The sequence below is a fragment of the Hippocampus zosterae genome, chromosome 4, assembly GCF_025434085.1.
Source record: "Hippocampus zosterae strain Florida chromosome 4, ASM2543408v3, whole genome shotgun sequence".
Lineage (NCBI taxonomy): Eukaryota > Metazoa > Chordata > Actinopteri > Syngnathiformes > Syngnathidae > Hippocampus > Hippocampus zosterae.
The window spans coordinates 3,823,654-3,835,689 of record NC_067454.1 but is presented as its reverse complement, the minus strand read 5'-3'; the positions used below and the strand labels follow the sequence as shown (position 1 = coordinate 3,835,689).

General features: G+C 45.2%; 1 protein-coding gene and 1 long non-coding RNA gene across 3 annotated transcripts in view; one reads left to right on the top strand and one right to left on the bottom strand.

The window, feature by feature from the left end:
* The window catches only part of LOC127598985 (uncharacterized), a 138,268-nt gene that overhangs the window by 90,216 nt on the left and 36,016 nt on the right, over positions 1–12,036 (top strand). The window contains exon 2 of the long non-coding RNA XR_007961979.1: positions 10,986–11,135. This is a non-coding gene — a long non-coding RNA (uncharacterized LOC127598985). The remainder of the gene's footprint in view (positions 1–10,985; positions 11,136–12,036) is intronic.
* nr2e3 (nuclear receptor subfamily 2, group E, member 3) lies at positions 1,860–11,820 on the bottom strand. Of its 2 annotated transcripts, XM_052062535.1 has the most exons (8): positions 7,154–7,509; positions 6,711–6,861; positions 5,883–5,986; positions 5,508–5,798; positions 4,177–4,355; positions 3,812–4,052; positions 2,706–2,811; positions 1,860–2,394 (listed from the first exon to the last, which is right to left on the bottom strand). In XM_052062535.1, exons 1-8 carry the CDS (start codon positions 7,245–7,247, stop codon positions 2,262–2,264), a joined length of 1,299 nt encoding a protein of 432 aa, XP_051918495.1. In that variant the 5' UTR covers positions 7,248–7,509; the 3' UTR covers positions 1,860–2,261. The 2 variants fall into 2 exon arrangements, with proteins under 2 accessions (XP_051918495.1, XP_051918496.1); XM_052062536.1 differs by lacking the exons at positions 6,711–6,861; positions 7,154–7,509 and adding an exon at positions 11,607–11,820.

Below are 12,036 nucleotides of genomic sequence, written 5' to 3'. Positions count from 1 at the left end.
GATTTACGATGGTTTACGATGATACTAGTGCAGCGTGTTATACCGGAGACAAATTCCTTGTGTGTTCTACATACTTGGCCAATAAAGATGATTCTGATTCTGAAAACCTTTTGGCATTGCGGATGTGAAGCAAGGTTTTGTTATCGCTTTTCCCGGGCAATGAGCACTGGGGGCTATTCCCATTTTTATAACAAGACGTCTTGAAAAACACCATATGCGATTTAGAGTCAAAATTGGTTGTTGTCATTTTCATGTTGCGACGTGGAATTTAACCTTCATGCCTTGCTCTGCCTATTACTGAAGAGACTAATCCCATTACAAGATGAAAAGCTTCGGTCTAAACAAGGGAAACTTTTGTTTGCAGCCACCTCGGGTAGGGGGAAAAAAAATAACAGAGCTCTTACCGATAAGGAATTAAATTAAATAGACAAAATCAACATAAACTGGGAAATGTCACCACACCCTTGTCCAAAGTGGTACAAACTTGACACCTATTGTACCTGTAGCTTTTTTTTTGTTATGATTGTGTTATGCGAGGGAAACCATCTTAAAGTGTTTGGAACGAGACTACTGGGAAATCGGCTCTTCTCCCGACTTTGACTTTGCTCCACCACTCCAATCCTTCGAAATGCAAATGGACAGTTGCGAATGTCGGAATCTGGTGCGCAATCCATATTTCGCACTCCACTTCGTCGCACACTTAATTACACTCCGCACACGAAAGGACAAACTTTCAGCTGTGAATGTAAAGAGGCTTAATGGGTGTGGGAGCTCCGTCATATGACGGAGGCCGTGAGCCCCAGCGGAGCCACAGATTATCAGCGTTGCATGAGAATAATCCTAAACTGCTGCTTTTGCAACATAACTAGAAAAACAAAAACACCACACACGGGGTGTGTGTGTGTGTGTGTGTGTGGGGGGGGGGGGGGGGGGGGTTGGGGGTGTAATTGCTATATTTGGCTGAAAACACATTAAAAGCATGATGGCAATTTAATGTTTTCACTACTTCGGTTTTCTTGTTCCTATACAGACAAAGATGTTGAAGGTTTGAAAAGTTTTGAAAATATTTTGGAATTTGTTAAAAGACCTTTAAGGGCGGCCCGGTAGTCCAGTGGTTAGCACGTCGGCTTCACAGTGCAGAGGTACCGGGTTCGATTCCAGCTCCGGCCTCCCTGTGTAGAGTTTGCATGTTCTCCCCGGGCCTGCGTGGGTTTTCTCCGGGTGCTCCAGTTTCCTCCCACATTCCAAAAACGTGCGTGGCAGGCTGATTGAACACTCTAAATTGTCCCTAGGTGTGAGCGTGAGCGTGGATGGTTGTTCGTCTCTGTGTGGCCTGCGATTGGCTGGCAACCGATTCAGGGTGTCCCCCGCCTACTGCCCAGAGACAGCTGGGATAGGCTCCAGCACCCCCCGCGACCCTAGTGAGGATCAAGCGGTTAGGAAGATGAATGAATGAATAAAAGACCTTTAATGATTCAACCAAGTAATATATGGCTTCTAAAGGTCAAATTAGCTTCTTTTTTTCTTTTTTTTTTGAAGGTTAGGCTCATTTTGAAAATCAAGTAACTGTCAGGTTATATTTTCCAGTCCTGTACTTTGAATTGCAGAAATACATTTTGGCTTCTTTTTTTTTCTTTGACTACCACTTGAGGCAGCAGAGGCTAGCTGTTCATGATTGAAAACACACACCGGCACACACACACATCTGCATGGCTGGCCACCAATGCATAAAGTGCGTATGCATTCATTCGGACTTCACACAAACTAGTGATTCATACTAATTGATACATGGGCTACGCGTTAACATAGAATATGATGGAATTAGTGAATTAGAGCTATTTTGATTGTTCAGGAGCAGATTACATATTTCAATTCATTTATTTAATTTATATAACACAAATGCATAAAATGAGAAAAAAAAAGCAGAAACTGTTGCTGTTGCTTTATCTCAAGGCAGGACAACATGAATACACATTCAGGCCGCGGATGACAGCTTTGAGTACTCAGTCCGTCTATCCTGCAGCAAATACATTTGTGCAATGTAATAGACAGCGGAAGGAGAAAAGAGAGAAACACTTGCAAGTGACTGTGATACTGAGCGGGTTAACACAAAAATCGGATTGTAAATAATACACCAAGAAGACGATACAGAATGAAACTGGCATGGCAAGAGCGGACAGTGTGACCTTGAGATTCACCTTTGAGTTAACAAAGCAACAGCCTTCCTCCATACTGGTAGCAAATTGAAAACTGCACGTTCTTCAGTTTTTAAACATGTCACACAGCAGTTTCTCCATCGGAGTGTTTCCGATGGTCCGGTGGAAGAACAGCAGCTCGATGCGCTCGGAATTCACAAAACGCAGCGACGGCAGAAGGAGCAGCAGCTTTCCAAACCTAAACCAAAACCAAAACCAAAAAAAAAAAAAATGATATCATTGCTACGATCTACCGTCACACTTTTATGACTTTCATGTTTGTATCGTTGGATGTGGATTTAGTCATCTAATTTTCACATTTTCAACGCAGGTCGAAAAGTGTTACAGCAATTTCGGAGAAAAAAAAACATAATTGCAGTTTTATTTCAAATCTCGATTATATGCTGCATTGCATTTTTTGTGTGCTTGTTTTTAGATGAAAATGAGAACAGACTTGTTTTGACACAAACGGTCGCTCTCATTATGAGCAATGACAAGACAAGATGTTACCTGGCCGGTTGAGCGGGGTAGTGAGAGCGTATATGTTGTCCCAGCATCACGTGCGACTGATCCTGAAGGTTCTCCACTTGCTCTGGATCTTTTAGACCGCGGGTCTCTGGAGTAACGAGAATGAATTCCAAAAACATGCGTGGCAGGTTCATGGGACACTCGAAATTGTCACTAAGTGTGTTCGTGAGTGCAGATAGTTGTTTGTCAATGTGTGCCCTGCAATTGGCTGGCAACCGGTTCAGGGTGTCCCCCAGCTACTGCCCGAACACAACTGGGATAGGATTGAGCAAGCCCGTGACCCTTGTGTGGATAAAGCGGTTCAGAAAATGGATGATTTTAAAGGTTGTCTTAAAAAAATGTGAATGACCTTAACACTCACTAAAATGATTAAAAACGATTACTTTATGGATTATTTCTAATTGGGCTTAGTTTGACATTCCATGTCCCAAGAGTCGGACGTTGTATCGGCAATGTCGGACGTTGTATCGGTCTGTCGTGGTGAAGAAGGAGCTGAGCCAAAGGGCGAAGCTCTCAATTTACCGGTCGATCTACGTTCCAACCCTCATCTATGGTCACGAGCTATGGGTCGTGACTGAAAGAACGAGATCCCGGATACAAGCGGCCGAAATGAGTTTTCTCTGCAGGGTGTCCGGGCTCTCCCTTAGAGATAAGGTGAGAAGCTCGGTCATCCAGAAGGGGCTCCGAGTCGAGCCGCTTCTCCTCCACATCGAGAGGAGCCAGATGAGGTGGCTTGGGCATCTGATTCGGATGCCTCCTGAACGCCTCCCTGGTGAGGTGTTCCGGGCATGTCCCACCGGGAGGAGACCCCGAGGAAGACCCAGGACACGCTGGAGAGACTATGTCACCCAGCTGGCCTGGGAACGTCTCGGGATCCCCCGGGGAGAGCTGGAGGAAGTAGCTAGGGAGAGGGAAGTCTGGGCTTCCCTGCTAAAGCTGTTGCCCCCGCGACCCGGCCCCGGATAAGCGGTAGAAGATGGATGGATGGATGGATGGGCTTAGTTTGAATATCATGTCCAGCAATTTGAAAATGAAATGATGATTATTTCACTGAATGAAAAGTGCTTTTTCTGGCTTCGTCTCCTTACCAGGCTTAAAGAGCACAATGGCTTTGAGGCAGGCGAACTCCGTGGGGTCGACGGCGAGAGCCTTAAAGCGGCTGAAGACCTCCTGCAGGAGCCTCAGGTCCAGGCCGGTGAAGCTGGTCTTGCCCTGCATGCCTGGGCACAGGTCTGGCAAGGAGAGCAGGGGGCAGCTGTCCAGCGGTAGGGACCACTGCATTGCGCACAACAGGAAGAGCTCGCTCCATGCCTCCTCAAGTAAGATCACCTGTAGGCACAGCAAAAGGGTGAAACCTAGACCGACACTGCCATGCATCAGTTTCAAACTCGCAGCACGTGAAATATTTATCCAGTGTATCCTCAGAGTGCATATATCAATGCGCATGTGTTACCTGGTCTCTGAAGGGCAGGTTGGAAAATACTGGCAGGTTCTTGGCCCACTTCACCGACATGAAGAGTAGCCTCGCTGAGGTCTCGTACACGTTTTCCGAGGTGGATGGGTAAAGTGCCATGTGGTACTCCGAAGACGCTCGCTCCGGCTCGTTGCTGGTCACATCGATGTTCTCGTCAACTGGAATAAAATAGAAATTGGCTTTTGCTGATGACGATCGCGGAGGTGTGTTTCCTTGTTTATTTTATATATGAATATATAAAAACATTGTTTTCAGTCAAAACCAGAATGACTCATTTTCATTCATTCATTCATCTTCCGTACCGCTTGATCCTCACCAGGGTCGCGGGGGGTGCTGGAGCCTATCCCAGCCGTCTCCGGGCAGTAGGCGGGGGACACCCTGAATCGGTTGCCAGCCAATCACAGGGCACACAGAAACGAACAACTATTCACACTCACACCTAGGGACAATTTAGAGTTTTCAATCAGCCTGCCACGCATGTTTTTGCAGTGTGGGAGGAAACCGGAGCACCCGGAGAAAACCCACGCAGGCCCAGGGAGAACATGCAAACTCCACACAGGGAGGCCGGAGCTGGAATCGAACCCGGTACCTCCGCACTGTGAAGCCAACGTGCTAACCACTGGGCTACCAGGCAGCTATACTCTTTTTCTTACATATAAAATAATGATTAATGGTACATCAAAATCCTTTAACATTATTGTTAAAAATGTACTTTTAATAAAGTATATGTACTTTTAATAAAATACGTGTTTACAGTAATATTTACGGGTTTTTCTCTTTTGGGCAAAACCAGTTGTCATTTTTGTGTTAAGCGGGGTTGTTGACGTCTGCTGAAAGTAGCTAATAAAGTCATTTTTAAGCTGTTACATTTTAAAACAAGGAATCAGTCGCGCAACAGTTATTTTGACAATCAACGAATCAGTAACATAACAATTATCTTTAAAATCATCTCAATCAAAAAATAATCTCAAAAGTAACTCAGTTACTTTTTCAAGGTAACGACGGCAAAACTGGACTGAAGGGAAAATTCAGTTTCCAGGAGCAACTAGCAGCCTTTTACGATTGGCACGCTCGCGGTGGGTTACCAGAGATTTGGACCACCATGAAAACAAATTACCGGTGCTTTGGGCTCCGTCACTTAAGAGCAACAAAGTGAAGATACTGTCAATCCTGGGCCCTTGAAATCATGATTGGCTACACACCCTGACAGCTTCCCTGGGCCACACTAATCCTTTATATCAGCACAATTCTGTTTTCTCCCACTCTATCTCCTGTAGAAAATATATCTGAAAGTAAAAAAAGCTCCTCACCATCCTCAGGCTCCAGTTTGGCGCAGGTCTCGGCCGTCATGAGGCTGGCCATGAAGCGGTGATTGTTCTGCGGGCTGACGCAACGTTGGGGGGTCACAGAGGAGCTGATGGCGACGGACGAGGTGATGTGAGGCCACGTGATGACGGAGCCGCTCGAGGAGGAAGAGGATGAGGACGAAGAGGAGGAGGTGGGCTCCCTCGTGGTGGCCAGGTGCTCCTTCTCATGGTCCACATCGATGGAGTCCAGACGCACCTGCGCCGTGCTGCGGGGCTGCCGCTCATTCTGCACAGCTGGGAATCGCATGAAAAGGTTCGCATGAAAAAGTTCGTTTCCACGCGCCACGAATGCCTTCAAGTGTACTCCCACACATTTACCATCTTTATTCATGCCCGCCTGCAGGCACTTCTTCAGCCGGCAGGCCTGGCACTGGTTGCGATGTGCTTTGTCCACCGGACACATGCCTGTGCCTGCCTGACACCTGCAAACCGACAACCGCATTTGTTGTCATTGATAAGCCGCATATTTTCTGAAAACAGCCGAGAGCCAATGGATAAGCACTTTATATATTTCGGTACACTGGTTATAAACTTTACTTTTGCGTGACACCGGCAGACTAAAATGGTTTCCATTGAAGCCTATAATTATAGTAAATTGCATTAAAAAAAACTGCATCATTAATTGAATACATTTGAGGGTGTCAATGAAAACAGTAGTCAAACTTATTCATTCAACGTAGGTCCTTATTTATCCTCAAATCACGATAACATAAAACTTATTCATTCAACGTATGTCCTTATTTATCCTCAAATCACGATAACATCTTAATTCGTTCCTACCGACTGCTGTCAGGCTGATGAATAAAAAATAACAATCAGAATAATAATAATAATTAAATGATGTGAAGGAAAATTGTAAATAGTACTGCGATTTATCCATTTGTGTTCATATTGTATTTAATTGAAAGATATTTGTTGTTTTTTTTTTCTCTTTCTCCTTTCTTCTTTCTACATACATTCTTGCTGCTGGAGACTGTAAATTTCCCCATTGTGGGACGAATAAAGGATATCTTATTATCTTATTATTATTAATTCAACTACACACGTAAAATGGCAGCACCTTTGACATTAAAATCACTTAAAAATTATTATCCAATGCATTTATCATAAAAAAAAGAAAATGGTGACACTATCTCACTGTCCTACCTGTAAATGAGTCTCCTCCTCACGCTGCGCTTGAAGAAGCCGCTGCAGCCGTTGCAGGCGTAAATGCCGTAGTGTTTCCCGCTGCTGGTGTCTCCGCACACTTTGCAGACCAGAGCAGGACTGAGGGCTTTGCCAGGGGCCGGACTCTTGGCTGAGTGTCACAGACAAGTCGGTTATTTGCATTCATTCAGCGGTAACATTCTGTCACACATGGTGGGCCTGCCATCTGCGGTGCGAGCCGAGTTTGTACCGAGCTGGCGGTGTGACAAGCCACACAATATTGCAACAGCATTTTGAGTGGATGATTCTCAAATTAAAACAATCCATGAAATGAATTGAATCCAAACAATGAAAAGAAATGAGCTACGGCGATGGTCTAGTTGGTAACGGCCAAAGCTCTTTCCTTGGAGTACACCTGTTGCTCCAGAAGTTTTGGCTCTCACCTCCTCTGCTGTCGTCTGTCCCGCCGCTCCCGGTCGACTCGGCGGGCGAACAGGAGGGCATCATTGGGATCTTTGTCAGGTGATCCTCCATCATTTTGAAGGAGAATAAACGATGATTGACTGAAGGGAAATAGCTGTCTCCCAATTCTGAAACAGTGCCTTGTGCTTCAAGAAGGAAAAAAAAAATGGGGCCCGATACAGCTCCCAATGCGCAGATGGCAACCGGAGTCCCCTGCAGAGCCTGTCAACCGGCTGCAGTTTCTGGTGCGAGGAAGCAGACTCGAGCCCCACACTTGCTGCACAGGTTGTATGTCCTTCCGCCGACCATCCGGGTCCGTCACTGTCTGTGGGTGCTCCTCGGTGGCACCTCCTCAAAAGGGAGCTGGGGGGTAGGGGCGGGGGGGGGGGGGGGGGGGTGCTGGGGATTAGCCCCAAGTGCTTTGTAAGCAGCATGCCTATTTGTCATCCTCTTAATCTTTACTGTTCATCTAGTGGATCATTCAGTCACATTGCCCAAACATTTGTGATGCTAAGTCTCACAAAATGTGATGACCTCTTGAAGAGTTGCGACTTTAAGTCTCATTTATGTTTCGTCGGTACATCAGTGAACAACCCTGCACTACTTTATTGGAGGACCTTTCATATGCTCATGGCATATCTCAGTGAGTGAGACACGTCATATATTTAGTCTGCATGATTGCCTGCCATTTGAAATGAATCCCAGTGTTTGCTCAGGAGCGGCCCATTCATTTCCATTTTGCTCTTTTTGACAAAATGCATATCACCCGCTACCCAATAATAGCACCAGGTTGTGCTCCAGGGGGACTAATAAAAATTTGAATAGCTGATGTCAATGTGAATTTACCTCATAGGGATACACCATTTATTACAATTGACTTGGAATTATGGTTCCATGTGATTTTGAGGAGAGAAATGATTCTGGGAAACTCTGTTAATAAGCTCATGGAGATCATGTAAAGTAAAAAAAAGGATGAGCTAAATCAGTTGGGCAATAGCGAAAAAATATCCAGGCGTGAATTTCCAATTCTGATTGTGCTATGTTGGGCTCGCATATACACGCAAAGTTAAAATGAATAAGACCAAAAAAAACAGTAATTGGCTCCCCAAGTACTGCAATCGTCTTCATCAAAAATGAGACATTGGTTTCATTCTTAAAAAAAAAAAAATACTGTTCACTGTGGCGGCCCGGTAGTCCATTGGTTAGCACATCGGCTTCACAGTGCAGAGGTACCGGGTTTGATTCCAGCTCCGGCCTCCCTGTGTGGAGTTTGCATGTTCTCCCCGGGCCTGCGTGGGTTTTCTCCGGGTGCTCTGGTTTCCTCCCACATTCCAAAAACATGCGTGGCAGGCTGATTGAACGCTCTAAATTGCCCCTAGGTTTGAGTGTGAGCGTGGATGGTTGTTCGTCTCTGTGTGCCCTGTGATTGGCTGGCAACCGATTCAGGGTGTCCCCCGCCTACTGCCCGAAGACAGCTGGGATAGGCTCCAGCACCCCCCGCGACCCTAGTGAGGATCAAGCGGTTCGGAAGATGAATGAATGAATGAATGTGTCTGTTCTTAAATTTTGGAAGGGGGCTAAGGCATTGATCTGTACTTAACTAATTATTAAATTAAAATATATTGCAAACATTTTACCAAAATTAAAATGAAAAAAACCAAACAGACCTGGATGATTAAATGCAAATGTATTGAACTTAACAATTAAGTACCTAGTTTAAGCCACTATACAATTGCGCAGTTTTAACATTTAATTCAGTGATTCTTTTGCGTACCACTAGAGGGAGCCTGCCCACAACTAGTGGTACTGGTATTCCACTTCCTGAGAGTCATTGCCCCTTATTGTGCTTGAGTTCACTTGAAAATTTTGAGAGGGTCCTCATAATTGTCGAGGGGGTGGGGGGATCAAAATTAACACTTTTTTTGGTCATTTGCCACTTTTTGGTGACATGCCCTCCTTCAATATATCCATTCATCAAATAGAAATTGGTATGACTAAATTAGGGATGAAGTAAAAATAAATGCCATTTACAAAGTGTGGTTGAGTGCAGTTGTAAATGACACTCCACAATAGCCATGGCTTTGCATTTTTCTTTCTATTCAAATTACTCAGGTTTTGCAACCCCCACAACGCCCCCTCCAACTCCCAATTAGATCTTCAAAAATTTTTCGTCTCACCAAATCAGACTGCTCATTAAATTCCCCGGAGACAATAATCAATAACCGCCTGTGCGTGGTCACCATATTTGTAGACTTTCAGATGAATCGATTGGCAGCGCTTCAATTTTCATCGACGGCAAAGCTCGTGACCACGATTGCTTGGAAACACGCAAAATGCATGTGAATCGAAAAAGTGCATGTACTTAATATTCAAATCACCGCAAAAAGCGCACTGCCGAGCACATTTTGTGTCGCTGTCAGCACGTTTCGAGCCACACAATAAGAATACGGGAATAAAATGGCAAAAACAAGGTGGAAATCAGTTAAGTAGATTAGAGTTTGACCACATTTTGTCTGCCGGAACACCAGTCTTAGTCAATTGAAGAAGGGGGGAGAGGAGGGAGGGCGGGGGGACACAATTAGCTCAAAAGATTAAAAGAGCAACGAAGACACACTTCTTGAGGGCATCTTTGGCCATATGGTGACTACTCTTTTCATCCTTGCCCGCCACACTGTTGACCTTTGTAAGATTTCCCGCTTAATTAGTCCTCGGAGGTCAACATTTTAAAGACTCTGCATGGATTCACCTAATCGCACACAGATTACCTTTATGGAATCAATCACATTTTCGGTGGGCCAGGGACGAGGGGGGTGGGTGGGGGGCAACTTTTTTGCTCCACGACAGAAGCTACACCGAGTCCCTTTTTTGTGGGGATTGAAAAAGAAGTTGCGATGGTAAACAATAGAAAACTAGGAAATCTTTATTTTCCACAGTGCAAAGACTACCCCCCCCCAAAAAAAAGTGTCATATAGAACATATCCACAGAAGTAGAAAAAGAGGCCATCATTTTGTTCCATCAGTTTTTCAACATCAAAGCAGAGTCTCTGGAGTCATGTATTATGCAGCAATCATTTACCCAATATTTACAGGCCACGCCTTTTAATATCCTGCCCGCGGGATCTCATGAATGATCAAGGAACCGCTTTTATTATTCATTCAAATCATCTTTACGATGCTTTCGAATATGAGCTTCATAATCATTTGTTTGAGGATATCGAATGGGCATCCGGAGAATAAATACCTTGATCACTAGCATGACATCTGGAGACCTAAAACTGTTGGTGTGCTTCCTTAAAATGCATGTGCACATGAGGATAAGCGGATTGGATAATGGATGGATGGATGGATGGATGGATGGATGGATGGATGGATGGATGGATGGGTATATTGTGGGGGTGACTTTGGTTGTGATGAGAAGCGCAGCTCCTGGCAGCGCTCAAGAATACAGTGTCCATGCAAACGATGTCATAAGCTGGACTTTGAGGTGAAGACATGCTTACATGGGCAGGCCATAGATTATGCCTCGACAAATAGATTAGCATGGGAGCAGTCTAATATTAGGATTCAAAGAATGATTAAGGGAGCGGCGTTATGTAATGATGAAAGGAGCTTCCCTGATATCAAGTCAAGTGGTTGTGTTCATTTTTTTTTTAATAAGATATCCTTTATTCATCCCACACTGGGGAAATTTACAATTTAATTTAATTTAATTTAATTTAATTTAATTTAATTTAATTTAATTTAATTTAATTTAATTTAATTTAGGGCAGCCCGGTAGTCCAGTGGTTAGCACGTCGGCTTCACAGTGCAGAGGTACCGGGTTCGATTCCAGCTCCGGCCTCCCTGTGTGGAGTTTGCATGTTCTCCCCGGGCCTGCGTGGGTTTTCTCCGGGTGCTCCGGTTTCCTCCCACATTCCAAAAACATGCGTGGCAGGCTGATTGAACACTCGAAATTGTCCCTAGGTGTGAGTGTGGGTGCGACTGGTTGTTCGTTTCTGTGTGCCCTGCGATTGGCTGGCAACCGATTCAGGGTGTCCCCCGCCTACTGCCCGAAGACAGCTGGGATAGGCTCCAGCACCCCCCGCGACCCTAGTGAGGATCAAGTGGCTCGGAAGATGAATGAATGAATGAATAATTTAATTTAATTTAATTTAAATTTTACTGTACATTTGAGACCTGCATGGCTCGCGAGGGATTGGGTGTGTTCGGGTTTTTTTTTTTTTTTGGTCTTTAGATGCTTTGTATGATGTTGTGGATTCATTTTTAGTCATTTTAAAAAAATATTATTATTTGTATATGTTGGAAGTACCCCGGGCGGCCCGGGAGTCCAGTGGTTAGCACCTGGACACCTGCAAACCGACAACCGCGTTTGTTGTCATTGATAAGCCGCATATTTTCTGAAAACAGCCGAGAGCCAATGGATAAGCACTTTACATATTTCGGTACACTGGCCGGTAGTCCAGTGGTTAGCACGTCGGCTTCACAGTGCAGAGGTGCCGGGTTCGATTCCAGCTCTGGCCTCCCTGTGTGGAGTTTGCATGTTCTCCCCGGGCCTGTGTGGCTTTTCTCCGGGTGCTCCGGTTTCCTCCCACATTCCAAAAACATGCGTGGCAGGCTGATTGAACACTCTAAATTGTCCCTAGGTGTGAGTGTGAGGGTAAATGGTTGTTCGTCTCTGTGTGCCCATGCGATTGGCTGGCAACCGATTCAGGGTGTCCCCCGCCTACTGCCCAGAGACAGCTGGGATAGGCTCCAGCACCCCCCGCGACCCTAGTGAGGATCAAGCAGTTCGGAAGATGAATGAATGAATGGAAGTACCCCTTTTCACCTCTCAGTGCAGAGATGCTCCGGTCTTCCTCTGTGG